The 18,056-nt window shown below is 35.3% G+C and overlaps 1 protein-coding gene across 2 annotated transcripts; it reads left to right on the top strand.

The window, feature by feature from the left end:
- The first annotated feature begins 1,600 nt into the window (after positions 1 to 1,600).
- LOC311295119 (uncharacterized protein) lies at positions 1,601 to 14,325 on the top strand. Of its 2 annotated transcripts, XM_084416330.1 has the most exons (7): positions 1,601 to 1,844; positions 10,534 to 10,869; positions 11,901 to 12,230; positions 12,634 to 12,786; positions 12,920 to 12,954; positions 13,783 to 13,903; positions 14,116 to 14,325. In XM_084416330.1, the coding sequence occupies exons 1-6, from the start codon at positions 1,802 to 1,804 to the stop codon at positions 13,882 to 13,884; spliced, it is 999 nt and encodes a 332-aa protein (XP_084272456.1). In that variant the 5' UTR covers positions 1,601 to 1,801; the 3' UTR covers positions 13,885 to 13,903; positions 14,116 to 14,325. The 2 variants fall into 2 exon arrangements, with proteins under 2 accessions (XP_084272456.1, XP_084272455.1); XM_084416329.1 differs by having other exon boundaries at positions 13,783 to 14,325.
- The last annotated feature ends 3,731 nt before the right edge of the window (positions 14,326 to 18,056 follow it).

Genomic DNA, 18,056 nt, shown 5'->3' with positions numbered 1-18,056 from the left:
TGGGACGACGTGTATCAGGCGTCTTATTAGGCGACGTACTGAGGGACGACGTGTGTATCAGGCGTCTTATTAGGCGACGTGCCTGGTTCAGACGTTATGATTTTTTATACATTTCTCACGTACGCCGTCGCCACGTCGCCGTAAGGTATACGTTACTACTGTGACGCCGCCGTGACGTCGCCGCCGGTCTGTCCGTCTGACGTCTCTATCAATCCCATTCAAAAATAGACACGGACTGACGGCGACGGAAGGGTAGACTGCTCATTCGCCTTCTTCAGGGTAGACTTAGAAAAGGCATTATCCGCTCGCCATACCCTGATGCCCGCAAATTAGTTAAAGTCTCCCGGAATCTAGAGCGAGCGAGCAAGAGCGCGCATGCGTATAGCGCGCGCACGGCAGAAAGAGGGAGCGAGAGACCAGGCGGGTAATCACAGAGAATGTCTAGTAATCATTCAATAGTCATTCAAATCCACACACCATACCAGTTGGTGGCGGTAATGCACCATTTCGTTGTGTGCCAACCGCCAAAAAAAAAAAAAAAAAAAACTCCAGAAAGAAGAAGAAGAAGAAGAACTGTCTGGCTGTTACCAGCTGTCCCTTTGTGGACTCCAAAAGTATGTTCCGTCAGTTGGATTTAGGATGCTAGAAAACAGGCAGAAAGAAGGTCAGAGTGAAACAGAGGAAATCCAGGTAAGGGAATACTTATGGTTAAATTATGGGCATAAAATACAAGTATTTACAGATGCATCAACAAATCCAGAAAATGAACATGTAGGGGTAGCGTTTGCTGTTCCAAAACTGCAGATATACAGAAAAATAAGGATATCAAATAAATTATCAGTTTTTTCAGGGGAGTTAATTGCAATAATGATGGCATTGAGATGGATATAAGAGGCAGGATTAAAGGATGTGGTAATATGTTCAGACTCCAGTTCTGCTCTTAACAGTCAGACACTAAACAGGACTTAGTAGTGGAGATATTACAATAATTATATATGTTACAGCAAGAAAGGGTGAGGCGTGAGGGTAATATTCATGTGGGTACCAGCTCATGTTAGGGTAAAAGGGAATGAGGCAGCAGATAAAATGGCGAAACAAGCATTGCAGGATGACAGAATAGAAATGGAAATAACACATAGTAGAGATAAAATAAAAACTATAATTAAAACAACAAATAAATCAAAGATGGCAACAAATGTGGGAAACAGGAAGTAAGAGTAGACGTATGCAATCAAACCAAAAGTGGGGAAAAAGAGCTACTCAGGTGGAAGTAGGGATGAAAACATTTTATTTAGACTTAGAATAGGACATACGGGACTTAATAAAACATTGAAATTAATGTCCAAGCATCCGACAGGACTCTGAATGGTGTGGAGAAAATGAAGCAGTTGAACATATCATATTGTGAAATATAGATAAATTATTTGAAGAGAATTTGTATTTTATTTATTTTTAAGCCAGAGGAGCTGAACACGCAGCGCTGGCTGTAGCACTAGCATAAGGTTTTAATATGGGTAAGGATGGGGACTGGGTAGTTGTCTCTGGATCAAGTTCACAGTAGGTGGCGGTAATGCGCGAAATCGATGCGAATCGCCCCAAAAAAAGGAAGAAGAAGAAGAAGAAGAAGAACTGTGCGGCTTTCTTGCACTGTTTTTCACTCCTCCTCTCACTGCAGCCGCATACATTTCAGGCGAGGCAAGGCGCATCTCAAACAAGCCTATTTCTTTCTCTTGACGTTTACCCGTCGATAGCAAAAATGTAGCCTGGGAGAACTGTAGCTTTTGGGGGAAAAGTGGTGAAGATGAAGCTTCCCTTTGGATTGGTCTGGTGTTTAATCCTCCATGGTAAGACCTATCTCGTTTCCGGTCGACGGTGAAAACCGAAAGTATCTAACTATTGTTTTTCTCTTTGCCTTGTATTGACAGAAAAAACATTTATCATTTGTATTTTGCAGTGTGTTTTACTTGACCATTGTTACATTTAAGCAGTAGGCTAAGGCTATATTACAGCATCTACTTCGTCCAAAAGCAAAAGTGACGTATTTATGTATTTGTATCCGCTCTAATATTATATACGAAAGAAATGCATTTATCGATTGTATTTTGCTGTGTGTGTTTTTTCCCTGACCATGATAAAAATATTTACACAATCACTTATTGTCCACAAAAACAAGAACGACGTCATAGCGGCCTATAATCCGTCTCGTAAAGCGCGTGATTGGAAAAAATAATTAAAAACATATGGAAAAGGTCTCTGTAATGCTCAGGTGGTCCTATGATTAAAACCGTCATCTTAAAATAGTATGGCATCATTCCGTGTCGTGAGTAGGCCTATAGGTCTAAGTGATTATGTAGTGCATTTATCAAATGCTGTGCATAGGCCTCTGCTAAATGCATAACAATGTAAACGTACGTCCTCTTTTCCCCACACATGTCCTCTTTTTGGACCCAAAAAAATGCATTAGGTCGAGATTTCTAGATCGCTCAAAATGTCAGGGATTCTTCGGCTTTTGCTTTCTACAGTCGCCATTTTGTTTTGTTTTTTTTGCTTTCGGTCCCGCACAGTGTTGCCAGATTGGGACGGTGTTCTTCTTCTTTAGGGTTTATCGGCAGCTTGCATCCATTAACTTTGCACTACCGCCATTTTCTGGATTTATTTTCCTGTCATGTCCAGTTACATCATATTCTTCTCATCAGACCTGTTCTTGATTTAATATATATATATATATATATATATATATATATATATATATATATATATATATATATATATATATATATATATATTTCCTCTGCTTTGTTCATTCTCCCCACTTTCCAGTATTTCCTTCACTCCTATTGTTCCAACTTTTCCTAACTCTTCCATCATCTTTTCCCTCTGTTCTTCATATTGTCTGCAACTCAACAACACATGCTCTATTGTTTCTGCAACCTGACAACAACCACAAAAAACAGTTGGGTGCTTCCTTATAATGTGTAGTGTGCTATTCAGATTACTATGACCTATCCTTAATCTGGTCATAACTATTTCTTCTTTTCTATTCCCCCCTCTATTCTTCACAACCCCTACTTTATTTTGAATAGCATACAAATGTCTCCCTTTAGTTTCCCTGTCCCACTGATGTTGCCATTTCATGGCTTCTTTCCATATTACACTCTTTCCTTCAGATTTTGACAACTTAATATTTGCTTCAATATTCTCTTTTTTTTAACAGCTTGTTTGGCTAACTTGTCAATTGGGATGGTGATTTCCACCCCAAAAGCTCACCAAAACCCACCCACTACAAGAAAAAAACGGCAACACTGGTCCCGCCTTCTCGCGCGCACGACACCATTGGTTGGTCATGTACGTAACGCAAACATTGGTCAAACTGCATCTCAATCTATTCGAGCATATGGGACGCTCAAGGGTTCAGGATTAATGCAGTTAAGATGGTGGTGTGTTCCGGTAAGAGAAACACGAGAAGGAATCCCAGTTGAACTTATTTATTCAAAGGAGTTTGTATGTTAGGCTACTTCACAAATGTGTGGTCTGCAATAAACAGAATATAAACAAAGAAAACAGTTGTAAGTATATCAGTAAATGATACAAACATGCAATTAAGTATAGTAAATGATACAAACATTCAGTTACAAAGTAATATATAAATTAACATACTTGGGTAAACCGCGTGCTGATTATATTAATAAAATAATAAAGTAAACAATGACAGATTGCACGATCGCAACGTTGCGTATGCTCAATATTACAGCAGCAAACATAAAATGTCATTAAATTCAACATTTTCAAATAATATTGAACACACATCTGTATCTAGGAAGAGAATATAATATTTTATAATCTAATCTAATTACAATCATTTTCGATCTCAAAGTCTGATATGAAAACGGTTTGGATTCACTTTGTGACGCAGTTTAAAATGCGTTCACTTTACGAGAAAATCTCGACATTCAGAACAATAAAATCAATAACAAAGGCGAAATATATACGAAAACTCACCCGTAATCATTTACGCACTGAGAAAAAACATACATGGTTGGATAACAGACCAGCCGGTCTGATTTGTAACTCAGCTGCCGATTTCGCATGTCCACACCTGGCTGATCGCTGTGTATACCTCTCAGGGGGCGTGGTTAGGGCTTTCTCACAAAATCATTACCCTCAAAACTACGGCAACAGCCAGGCCCTGGAGACAGAGGGAGCGCGCTTGCTTGTCAACAGTGGCACATGGCTCCTGAACAGCGTAAAAAACAAACAAATATAAATTCAGAGATGATTTAAAGAGAAAATGACCGTGTTTTCGTCTCGGTCTGGATCCGTGTGAAGCAGAATGCATGACCTGCAAAGCTGGCACGTAGGCTATACATGTCCGTGTCAATCAATCACATAAAGGTGCTAGCTACCTAGCCCTTTCCCACATAAGGAAAGTATAGAAGAGGACTTAAATATTTTTATGTATTTTTTCTTTTATTTAAACCTATGGCCTTGAAAAGAAACAATTGGTGTTTTTACCCCCAGGAGATTCAAACAGCAAGACTAAAAACAACAATGTTTGGTAGAAAACACATCATTGTATCATCATTTGGTGGAAAGTAGCACAATTATAATAAAATCCTAAATAAAATAAAAAAGAGATTCGGGGAAGGGGGGAGAATGGCAATGCATAAGCTCATAACCTCTTTGCAGAATATGTATGATGTTAAAATTTATGACAAAATAAGGGGGCTCATATTGTAAATATAATGTTGAGATCCATTTTTTCACACTGGTAGGATTTGAGGGAATCAATATATTACAAAACGTGAAAAAATTCACTGATGCTCAATAAGGAATCATAATGCATAAGCTAATACTGTATATTTACTTGTTTACTAGAAGACAAAATAAGACAAATTACCCTGATCATCCAATTCTGAAGTACTTTTAATGTTTCTCTTGAGCATCAGTGAATCATGTTTTTACCTTTTAAAATAGTTGGCTATGAGTCCTTCATTCTACCTCAGCTCAGTGTGTGAAAATATCTCAAAATCTTTCAGTCACTGCTGTAATGGGTTTAATATGCAGAAGATACTGGGAAACTGATACATTTTACTGCTCGGTTCAAAGGGCCTTATGATCAACTAAAAACGAACAGAGTCATTGATCATCCAGGTAACAACACAGCATTAAAGGGTTAATTTACCCAAACATTTATAATTCTGATTACTCACCCTCATGTCGTTCCAAACCAGTAAGACTTTAGTTCCTCTTCGGAACACAAATTAGGATATTTTTTTTTATGAAATCTGAGAGCTTTCTGTCCCTCCATTGACAGTCTATGCAACTACACCTTTCAAGCCCCAGAAATGTAGTAAAGACATCATTAAAGTAATCCAGTGACTCCAGTGGTTTAACCTCAGTTTTATGAAGCGACCCGAGTGCTTTGTTTGCACAAAAAAACATAATTTACCTCTTTATTTACAAAATATTACTCTCAGAGGCACGTTCACGCAATGTCTACCCTTGTTGTTGACACTTCACTAATCATGATGCTCTTCTGAATGTGCGTTGGACTAGTGTTGTCAAAGGTACCAAGTCGGTACCCAAATTTTTTAAATGTGACTCTGAGCGCTGTTGAGCGGAATTGTAAACCTGTGTGCTCTCAAACGCTCCCGTGCGTCGATCATTGTAGCCAGTCACAGACATATCTGATGAGCGCGTAAAAACATTGGCCATGTATCTGTTAGTGTATGTGTAAGATGTGTAAGATCTGCAAAGTTACAAAGCTCTTAAGGTACGTCCCAAATGGCGTATTTGTGCACTATTCTACGCCATTTTGAAGTATAAATAGTGCTAGTAGTGCGTTCACAATGTATATTCTAAAAAGAAAAAGTGCACTTTAAGTACCCGGATGATGCACTTATTTAACTGAACGGAACGTTGGACACTTCATGCACTCAACTTTCGCAACTTAATTTCGCCTACGTGCCAACTAATAACGCTGTGAAGGGGGAGGGTCTATCAGACTCCGATAATGAAAAACAAAATAAACAAAGTTTATACACTACATGGTTAGGTACATAGTGCATAAGTACATCATTTATAAATGCATAGTGCTTACGTCATTTTGGATACAGCTCTAGTATTCAAGTCTCCCACAAAGTCATTTATTCTATCTAACAGAGAGTGCGGATCCAGACCTGCTTAGACGTTTGAGGAAATAATATCTAAACTTTCCAAAAGCGTTTTAAGTCTCAGTGTGAAATATTAGCATAATTCCCACCCAAAGGCATACGCAACTAAAAGAAGACAAGACTTCAGTGAATTGTAGTGTTGTCGTTAGGGATGTTGCCCAAAACTGAATACTATGTTTGGAGAGGAAAATAATATGAGATGGGAATAGGGCTGCACGATTAATCGCAATAAAACCGCACGCGATTTGGCAAAGGCTGTGATTATTTTATGTGCATCTTGTCAGTGGAGTGCGGTTGATTGGTATTAAATGCTGCCCCATTTGAACGACAGAGGGCGCTCTCATGCAAACATGATAAATATCATTCCAGGAAACCCCTATCGCTGTAGCGGAATAAACAGAAGATTGAAACGCTTTGATTAAACATGACTTATAAATACATGCCTTATTCTGTGTAAGAAGGCACATCATCTCACAGAAGGATGAGCTCAACTGTCGTTATGAAGTGAGTTTGGAGTAAATGCATGTTATTAAATGTTGCATGTTATTAAAAAGAGGTTCATAAAGGATTCTCATGTTTTGGAAAGATGTTTGACGCGTGTTGTTTTTTCAAATGCACGTTATAAGTGACTCACTCACAGTGCTTTCAGATGGAGCAGCGTTTACTGGGCCGTACATCAATGACAAGCTGCGCATAAAAAAATTAGCGCAGCCTTCGCGATAAGCCATCTCGATTTAAGTGCGATTACATCGCGATTAATCGTGCAGCCCAAGATGGGAGGTAAAAATATATATTTCAATGCTTTTATGTTATAGTTGCACTTATATAGTTGGGTAATTATATTGTATATAATTTGCGGGCATCAGTGAGCCGCCATCAAGATATGGGGTTGAAATCACTTTCACTGTGAATTCGCGGTCACACATACTCTGTGTATAGTGTATAACATTTTACAAGATACAATATTTGTTAATGACTCACAGGATCTGTTGCGCACCAAGTCCTCCGGCATCGTACTGTCAGTTATCTCTCCTTACTATCTTCATTCAGTTCAGTTCAGTTTTTTTTTTTTTTTTTTTATAAATAAAAATGTTGTCACCTCAGGACATAAAGTTGTTACAGTGAAGACAAATTAAACCGTTATAACATCGTATCTGAGAGGTATAAGAGATACAAAATAAAAACGTGACACTGTGAAACCTGCTGCTCAAGTCCTGCAAAGTTTGTTCTGATCAGTGTTGGGTAAATTACTCTACAAAAAGTAATTACTAGCTACCAATTACATCTGGTAAAGTGTAATTAGACTACTGTACTAAATACTTTATCTGAAAAGTATTGCATTACTTATTACTTATTACTAATTACTTTCTAAATCCCATATCAACCTCGACCAGTTGAACAATACAAGGATAGACATGAAACTGCTCTTTTAATTATTTCAAATAAATAATTCAAAATTGCTTAAATTATTCTTGACTAGAATAAACCGACTAGAGTGTTTAATGGAAGAATGTTACATTAAAAACTTACTTTTTAACATTAGACACTACATTTTAATGTTAATTATGTTCTATAGTCCAGGGATTCCCAAAGTGTGGTGCGCGCACCCCCAGGGGTACGCGAGCTACCACCAGGGGGTGCGCGAGAGGAAAAATATAATGTAATTTATTAGTTTTTGATAAAACAAATACATATGAAATGCACAACGACACGCCTAAAGTCGCTCACGCACTCATATGAGACGCGCGCGCGCATACACAAACTCTCCCTTTTACTGTCTATGAACTCTCCACGCACATACAAATATGAAACGCGAGCACACACACAAACTCGAGTCGCGCACATACACATACTCAATGTGACGCGAGCACACACACACAATACCCTAAAGATGTGGAAAAGTCGATCAAAAGTGTGGCTACATTTCTCCAGGCTCGATGCCAACAGCGCGCGATGCAGTATTTGCGGTAAAATAATTGTTGCAAAGACCGGTACCACGACAGATATGATGAAGCCCTTGACAGTGCACGGAGTAAACATAATAGCAGAAAGATGCTCCGTCTTCGACTGGTAAATGAAGAGATACCTTGATCACTCTGATATTGCAATAATGACCAACTAAATGTACACTGCCGTTCAAAAATGTGTTGGTAAGTCCGAATTTTTTTTCAGTAAGGATGCATTAAAGTGATCAAAAGTGACCTTAAAACATGTCACATGTGTAATGTTACAAAATATTTCGTTTTTAAATAAAACTAAATTACGCGGCTGAAAATAACCGTGCTCTTCCGACTCGTCCTCTTAAAAGTGGAAGCTTGTGCACGCTTTGTTGCATTATATTGAAACTTTGTTGATGTTGTTATTGTCATGCGTGTTCTGGTTATTTGCGCATGATTAAACATGAGTCTTTATATGGCGATAAAACAAAGCTTTGTTGCATTATTTTTTTTAAGTGGGGATTGGGGGTGCGCCAACCCGGTTGGGACATAGAAGGGGGTGCGCAGGAAAAAAAGTTTGGGAACCGCTGCTATAGTCTATAGCAAGGTTCTTCAGCCAGTGTGTGTTGACAACTTTATTGATTTTATTGGACAGTTGTGAGATCGCTATCTGAGATGAGATGACAGCTTTTTAGAGACTGTAAAGTGAGCGCTCTTTCGCACTTTCGAAGCTATAGAATATTTAATGAATTAAAATACAGTGATAACTGATTAAAAATAAGTTTACGATTTTTTTCTTTTTTGCAATAGAACAAATAATAGAAATTGGATGATTATTCACATCAGACGAGTCTCCATCTTTGAAAGGAGTAACTCTCGCACATTTACATAAAGGGAACGGAACCAGTGGAAAATAACAAATTAAATGAATCTACAAATAAAATACATTAATACATAAGCAGAAAATTTGACAAATGTAGCTTCCAAACCATCAAGACCAGCACTATTATTTGGTTTTAGATCACAAATAGCACAGTAGACGTTGACAGGCATAATCTTCTTAAAGGAAAATGAACCATTCGATATAGCGGAATTAAAAGAACCAGAAGTACTATACAAATCAGAGCACTGAGAACCACAGATAGAAGAGAAATGCTGATTAAAAGCTTGAGAAATGAGTAAATGATCAGAAATATTATTATTATTATTATTATTTATTTATTTTTATAAAGCTTTTATTGGGTTTATTCAAAAGATTTTTCAACTGATTCCTAAACTGTTTAGGGTTGTGAAAATCCTAAGAGAAACAATCTTTATAATAAATAGCTTTTGTATTCCATGTTTCTAACTTGCATAAATTCCTCATATATCCATAGTTTTCACAATCAGTGGGATCCCTGAGTAACCGTATTTGGTCAGTGCTTTATCCTTTGGCTTAAGAAGTTTGATAAGATTAGAACTGATCCAAGGTAAATGTCTGCCTTTGACTCTAACAGTTGTTAATTAATTATATTTATAACCTCAGAATGAAAAAAAAAAAAGAGAAAGATAGTCAACTCTGGTAGGCTCATTGATTAACTGAGTAAGATTTAAACTACCAAATACATTTCTAGCACTAACAGAGGAATGATCCAACCAATTGGCTTTATGCCCAGCTGCACTACTTCCTGAACTTCAGCCAGCTCCTTTGTTTCCTGTCTGCCATTATTGGACAAACTGATTAATCCAGGTGTGCCTGACCTCAGTAACAATAATCAGACACACCTCGATTAATCAGTTTGTCCAATAATGGCAGACAGGGAACAAAGGAGCTGGCTGAAGTTCAGGAAGTAGTGCAGCTGGGCATAAAGCCTATTACTATTAAAATCACCCAAAATAATCAATTTGCTGTGCTTCTCAAGAGAATTAATAGTCGACAGAATACACATCATAGAATCAAGCGGAGCAGAGCGTGGTCTATAAATATTACCTATAGTTACGTTTTTGTTAACATGAAAAGTAACTTTAAAAAGGCACTCAAAATTAGTAGGATTTATATTAAGAATGACGCATTTAGAAATAAGATTTATAGAAACATGTGGCCACCCCACCACCTCTAGATCTATAGACTATCAGATCTATTCAAAACATAATCATCAATTTTAATTTCATCATCAGTAATTTACTATGCAGCCATGTTTCTGAAAAAATAAAATAAACTTTTTAGGGGGGCAAAATATCAGATGTGTGCTGCATGTATGTTTGTCTGATGAGTGAGTGTGTAAATCAATGATGTTCTTCTGCTGTTTGATTGCATGTTACATTTATGAATCCAGATGAATTGCTCTACTAACAATCTTTGTTCTGTAGAAAAACATTTTCACAGCACTTTCCTGTTGTATAATGTTGTTCAGCTCATAATGAACTGTTCATTTCTTCTTCAGGTGCGTCTGGTGCTGATACAGATGACGTGTCAGTGTCAGTGATGGAGGGAGATTCAGTCACTCTAAACACTGGTGTTCAAACAAACCAACAAGAGAAGATTGGGTGGTATTTTAATGGCATTCGCATTGCTCAAATAAATGGAAATCAGAGTAAAACCTGCACAGGCGTTCAGTGTAATGAAGGTACTGAGAGATTCAGAGACAGACTGAAGCTGGATCATCAGACTGGATCTCTGACCATCACAAACACCACAAACACAGACTCTGGAGAATATAAACTGAGGATCAGCAGCGGCAGCAGCGACACTGAAAAGACCTTCAGTGTTTCTGTTCATGGTGAGTCATTGTTTAAAATCAAGTCTTGTCCATTTAAATCACATCATTAATGTGTTTATTGAATTATTTTGCATTGACATTCAGAGGTATTTTTTCTGTTTACTTGTAGAAACTCATTATTTTTCTTATAATTTACATTGTTGCAACACCTGTTTTCACCCTCTCTCTGAACGCTCCGTTTTAGTTTTGGTTTCATTTAAACCCGCCTTCCGAAAAGCGTAGTCTGCTCTGATTGGTCAGCCGGGCCCAGTGTATTGTGATTGGTCTACAGCTTAGAGCGAGTGTCAGAAATGTTACACATCTTACATAACCTCTAAACACTACTGTAACTATTGCTTATCAGTTCACCCAAAAATTCTGTCATTAATTATTCACTCTCATGTTGTTCCAAACCAAGAAGAATGTTGTTCATCATCGCAACACAAATGAAAATATTTTTAATGAAATCTCCATTGACAGCTCAAACCTGACACTTTGACTCTTAAAAAAGTTCATAAAGAGATTGTTGATAAAATTAATCGAGCGTTTTAGTTCAATTTTTCACTTTATTTGATGAACAGATTTAAAGAAATAGATCACCCAAAAATAGATATTCTGTCATTTACTCACTCTCAAGTTGTTTCAAACCTGTATGAATTTCTTCTGCTGAACACAAAAGAAGATATTTTGAGGAATGTGGGTAACCAAACACCTGATGGACCCCATTGACTTCCAAAGTATAGGACAAATACTACCATGGAAGACAATCGGGTCCATCAACTGTTTGATTACCAACATTCCTCAAAATATCTGTTTAAATCCATCAGTCTTTTTTTTTTAGTTCACCAGCAATCCACAATACAGAGGTTATGATGTAAAATGTTTTATTGCGTAGGGATATAAATAAAGGTGACTCAACTTTAAATGTATTCATATTCACAGAATGTGGATAAATTATGCTTTTCCAACTGAAAGTCAAAGCATGTTTTATTGCACAGTTATCTCATGTTGTGTCTTTAAAGATTCTCAGCATCTGTTGGTTTGTGTTTCAGGTGTTTCTGTTGCTGAACAAGATGAAGTGAAGAGAAAGTCAGTGATGGAGGGAGAATCTGTTACTTTAGTTCCTGGTTTAAGAAGAAAACCAAGTGATGTGAAGAGATGGTATTTTAAAGATATTCTCATCGCTGAAATCACTGGAGATCAGTGTAAGATCTGTACAGATGTTCAGTGTAAAGAGAGATTCAGAGACAGACTGAAGCTGGATCATCAGACTGGATCTCTGACCATCACAAACACCAGAAACACCGACTCTGGAGAATATGAACTAAAGATCAGCAACAGCAGATTCAGCATCATTAAGAGCTTCAGTGTTTCTGTCACTAGTAAGAATATTTTAGTCATTCAGTGCATTTTCACTTCAGTAGTTTTAGAATACAGTTTGAAATAATCCCCCAGTAAATGTTTTCAGCGTCGATCATCTCTATTACATGATGCACATCGAAGCAAAATAAAATTGTCCTATTGAGTTTTATGTCACATTGCAAATTTTACAATTAGTCTATTGTTAATATTAAAGACAACTGCACAATATTAGTCAGTTTTCATGTGAACCGCTGTTTAGCTGCTGTTGCTCAAAAACCCACCAGATGCTGCCATTTATCAAATAAATCAATATACAACTTTCTACTGAAAATACAAAGGTGTAAATGTCCGTCAAAAGTATTGGTTGATTATAAGAAATTGATTATCAGTTGATCTCCAGTAATAATGTGTGTCTGTCTTCAGCTGTTCCAGATTCAGGTCTGTCTTCAGCTGTTATAGCAGGAATATGTGCTTCTGCTGGTGTTGTTCTGCTGCTCACGGCTGTGGGTGTGATTTACTATTGCCACAGGAGATCTAGCAAAAGGAGATCTAGGAAAAGGAAAGCAATACAAAATGGCAAGTATTACATACTGATTTACAAAATGTAAATAAGAGATTTAATGTGCAAAAATAATCTTTAAATAATTTAAAAGTATGTATTTTTATACTAATTGACCAAAGTAAGAGTTTGTTGTTATTGTTCAAATAGGAAACGGGACACTGTGCCATGATCATCATCATCAGGTGAGAGACTGTGAGCTCTGAATCTGTCTGCAAAACACTGTTAATACTACAGATTGAAAGATCTGTTAGTGTGTATCAGGACCTGGCTGCATGAAAAACCTTAATGGAGTGTATCCCTAAGGGGAAAATTTCTTTACCTAGGTGTTTTATACTAAGCATTACACGATAGTTTCTGGTAAAACACAGCAATAGGGAAGCGGCTGCTATAGATTTGACATATTTCATAAACAGAACATAACCAACAGCTTACTTTTAAACATGTTTAACTTAGCACAGTTGTGTAGCTGTACTACAATATTTTACCTATGGAGATTACTAAGGACAAGATTAAAAAAGCACAAAGTGTCCTCAAAGACACAAATGACCTAATATCCTAACACATTGTTTTCTGTGTGTATGCACTATAAGGGTGTGCAGCGGAGCCATCATCTGTATCTGTATCACCCTCAAAATTATTCATATCTATCTGTATTAGGATACAACCGGAAGTAGGCGTAGCTTTACCCGGAAGTTCATACAATTACTTGAAAACACCATTACTGGATGTCTATGGTTTTACAATCTTGTTTCTTTGTTTCAATTATTTCCGCACGTCCATTGCACCAAGCTGCAGCTACCCCTGTTTCATAACTTTGGTTTCAATTAGAAATTATCACATAGAAACACCAATTATAATTGATGTATTTAAGAGAGCGCTGCTTGAATGAAGAACAGGGGTCTTTACATTCACTAAACATCAGAGAGAAAAACACTTTTCTTTGTGTGTGAAACTGAATCATCAATCCTGAACATTTGTTTTACCTTCTTTGAATCTTCTTATTCTTTCAGATGAATGGTGTTGCAGACAAAACGGCCCTTAATCACACTGGCAGTCCACAGGAGGGTGTTGCTAATGATCAATCCCATATGGAGACTGAGACTGCACTGTAAGAAATTGAAGAATATCTTGTCATAAAAGCAATAGATTAAGTTCATTTTGGGCTCATTTTAATTGTATTAATATGCTGTAAAAAATGAAGTGCCATTTTCAACAATTTTTGAATGTTTCATGAGATGTATGATGTTTTTGACACATTGCAGTACATAGTACAAAAAAGTATTTTATAGGTTATGAAAAAAAGTATTCTATTTATCAGCAATACATAGGAGTTTTTCAAATTGGCTTTCAAATGACACCAATTTTGTTTGAATCAAGGCAATATTTTTTTATTTTTTTTAAGCAAACAATGCAATACATAAAGAAAGCAACAGCAAAAATTAAGTATAGACAAATATGAATGCGGAGAGAAACAAGTGTCGGACCAATAAGCTTGTTGATGACAAACAAGAAAGAGATCTATAAACATATATATATATATATATATATATATATATATATATATATATATATATATATATATATATATATACATACATACATACATACATACATACATACATACATAGTCAAAAAAATAACAAAAAATAACAAAATAAAAAAAGGAAGGAAAAAAATAATAATAAAAAATAAATAAAAATAATAAGAGGCATATGCAGAGAAAGGGGGATATAGATGGGGATAGATTGAATAGAAAAAACAGAAAAGATAAAGTAGAAATTAAAATGGGGGAGGTTAGAGAGTTAAAATGGCTATTGCATGGTTTAATTGATTTCCTGCTGTTTATGCACCATTACAGTGGAATATGGACATGCACCTTCCACTCCAAGAGGCCTTGTAAGGGCTCACCAAAGCACATTGGCCGGACCTTCCGGATCATTTGAGCATGACCCGGTCGCGTCTCTGCCTGTGCTTGGATTAAAAAAAAAATATATATATATATATATATTATATATAATATAATATAATAATAATAATAATAATTATATTTGACCATCAATTGTAGTCATAGGGTATGCATTTCAAGCCAGGTGTCGTCATATTGTCTTGGCTAAATATGTAATTATGATTGTGATATAGTTGTGGTGGTGGACATCATAATGGGTTTATAAAAAAATAAAATAATTATATAAATATATATATATAAATATATATATATATATATATATATATATATATATATATATATATAAGCTATATCTATCTATCTATCTATCTATCTATATATATATATAAATATAATAAATAATAATAATTGATGACATACTTATAAGCTAGATATATGTGTGGTTCATGCCTTTAAAGCCCTTCATACAAATCATATAGCGACGGTTAAAGGTAATCTAAAGTAATCGCGACATACATACATACATATATAGGCCTACAAACATATACAACAATACATGCATATATACACACTCACATACACACACCTACATATAGTTATATATACCGATATACGTAATAAAAAATATTAATAACAATAATAATGTCTTAGGCATATGCACATATACATAATGTACTAGTAAAATGCAGAATTAAAATGCAAAACAGTACCACAAATATATCAGATATCTTTATCCTTTACATTTCCTGATATATTAATACCGGTTATAAGTATATTCAGAGGGTATTCAGTATCATTGATTTGCATTTTACAATGTTCTAATCCAGTGAATGAATGATTTTCCAAAACCAAATTTTTCTAGTGCGGCAAAAAGAAAATTCCAATTAACTTTGTCAAACGCCTATTGTCTTCTAGTGAGACAATAATTGTATTATTTTGTGGTTTATTGATATTCATGATATTAAATAAACAACGTATGTTGTCTGATGAATGACGTCCTTTGATAAAACCTGTTTGATCTGGGTGAATAAGACTTGAGATGAATGTCTCTTAACCGTGAGGCTAAGGTTTTACTAATTATTTTCATGTCAGTATTGATAAGGGATATGGGTCTGTAACTTGTGCATAATAACGGATCTTTATTTGGTTTGAGTAAGACTGAGATTAATGCTTTGTTCATATGCTGTGGAATAGATGAGCTGTTTTTCATTTCTGCTGACATAAAAACTGGTGAAATAGTTGACCAAAAATGTTTGTAAAATTCTGGGGGGGAAGCCGTCTAAACCTGGTGATTTTATTGTTTGGTAGTGCAAAGAGAGCTTTCTTATATTCATCCTCTGTTATCTGTATTTCTAATTCTTCTTTCTGTATTAGACTTAATTGTGAAAGTGTTGTGTTATGTTATGCAAAAAATGACCAATCTCTTTCTCATCTTCTTTTTTATCGTTTTCGTACAGATTTTTGTAAAATGTCTGAAAAGTTGTGTTAATATCCTGCAGGTTATGAATAATTTTTTTCATTTTTAATTATAGGTATATGTTTTGTTTTTCCTTATTACGTTTAAGCATATTGGCTAAATATTTTCCTGATTTATCTTTATATTCAAAATGTATAGACCGTAGTCGTTTTTGAAATTCAAATGTTTTATTTGTAATACCTTCAAGTTGATCCTTTGTTTGATTTATCTCATTTAATATTTGTTCATTGTGGTTTTGTGAGTATATTTGGTGTAATATTTGTATTTTATCTTCAAGGTCTTTTTCTAATTTTTGCTCTTTTTTATGTTTAAATGTAGCGTATGATATACTCTTTCCTCTCATTACTGCTTTGGCTGTCTCCCATAATGTTGTAGCAGATATATCAGGGGTGTTGTTTATATTAATGAATGATGTCCACTCTCTTTTAAAATATTCATTAAATTTTTCGTCTTGAAGTAGTGATATGTTCATACGCCATCTGTGTGAAGTTTTTACATTTCTGTTATTATAAAAAGTAAGAGTGATTGGTGCATGATCTGAAATGATAATGGGTTCAATTGTTGTGTTTGAAATATCAGACAGACATAATGGAATTACTTGTTAAAAAAAAAAAATCTATGCGGGAGTATGATTTATGAACTGGAGATAAATATGTATGTTCTCTTATTGTATGGTTTTTCTGTCTCCAGTTATCACCAAGTCCAAAATCTGTCATATATTGTTTTATAATTTCTGTAGAGTGCCAGGTTTTCGTCTGATTAGAGGTGTTAGATTTGTCTAGAATTGGATTAATAACTGTTAAAGTCACCCCCTATAATTACAGCTGATTGTGAAAATTCTAATAATAATGAAAAAAAAAAGTGTGAAAGAAGTTTTCATCATCAATGTTTGGTCCATACATGTTGGCAATAGTAATATTGTTATTATTAATGGTAGAATTAATTGTGATATATCTGCCCTCCCTGTCAGCTATTGTTTTATTGATGGTAACTGTTAGGTTCCTTCGTATAAGAATTGCTACTCCTCTCTTCTTTGAGCTATAAGATGAAGAGAAGATATGTGAGAATTGTGAGGTTTGACGTTTCTTGTTCAGATTCTAGCAGATGGGTTTCTTGTAATAGACAAATGTCTGCGTTTCATTTTTTTAAATGATTTAATATTTTAGATCTTTTAATCGGTGAATTAATGCCTCGTACATTCCAGCTAGCACATTTCATACCCTTTTTTTCTCCTTTTCTTTTAGGATATATGGCATTGCACATTATCAGCTTGACATCGCATTGTAGATTGTATAATTTAGATAGGTTAATATAATCCAGTTTTTTTTTATTTATTTTTTAGATTTCTTGTAGCCTATGTGAGATGTTCCGTAAAAGGCAATATAACAACATAAAACATTTAACATATAACAAACACATTTTAGAAAGTGAGTATTGAAGTTAGTGAACCACATATTTATAAAGTGCAAGTTTCGGACATTACATTTTTATGCATATCTGATCAGCGACCTGATGACCTAGCGTCTAAAAAATACACTTTTTGGAATACACAAAAAGGTGCAGTGTATGTACTCGCTAAATTGCTCCCAAAAGTAAGATTCTAAAATACTTAAATAATCTAAATAATTTGCCTAAGTAATTTGTTATTTTCCTGGTTGTTACCCCTTTATTCCCAAGACTTTACATATTATTCCCCCATACTTACACGTAAGTACTTTATAGGTACACTGTAATTACTGAAAGTTACACTGTACTTTAATTTTAATTACGCAGTATTTTCCGGGCTGTAATCTAAAGCATTACCAGAAATAGCAGACAAATTAATTCATTTTGAACCAGTATATTTTATAAAAAAAAATATTTATTTTCTACTCACTGTTAATGTCTGTAACCTTTCACTT

Source organism: Rutilus rutilus (assembly GCF_951802725.1).
Source record: "Rutilus rutilus genome assembly, chromosome: 8".
Lineage (NCBI taxonomy): Eukaryota > Metazoa > Chordata > Actinopteri > Cypriniformes > Leuciscidae > Rutilus > Rutilus rutilus.
The sequence above is the reverse complement of the archived record's forward strand: the minus strand, read 5'-3'. Positions and strand labels throughout refer to the sequence as shown.

Bases quoted from the DNA above. Each gene is read 5' to 3' on its own strand.
- LOC311295119 (XM_084416330.1), top strand. From the start codon at position 1,802: ATGAAGCTTCCCTTTGGATTGGTCTGGTGTTTAATCCTCCATG. The intron at 10,870-11,900 runs GTGAGTCATTGT...TTTGTGTTTCAG, and splicing joins CTTCAGTGTTTCTGTTCATG to GTGTTTCTGTTGCTGAACAA. The intron at 12,231-12,633 runs GTAAGAATATTT...GTCTGTCTTCAG, and splicing joins CTTCAGTGTTTCTGTCACTA to CTGTTCCAGATTCAGGTCTG.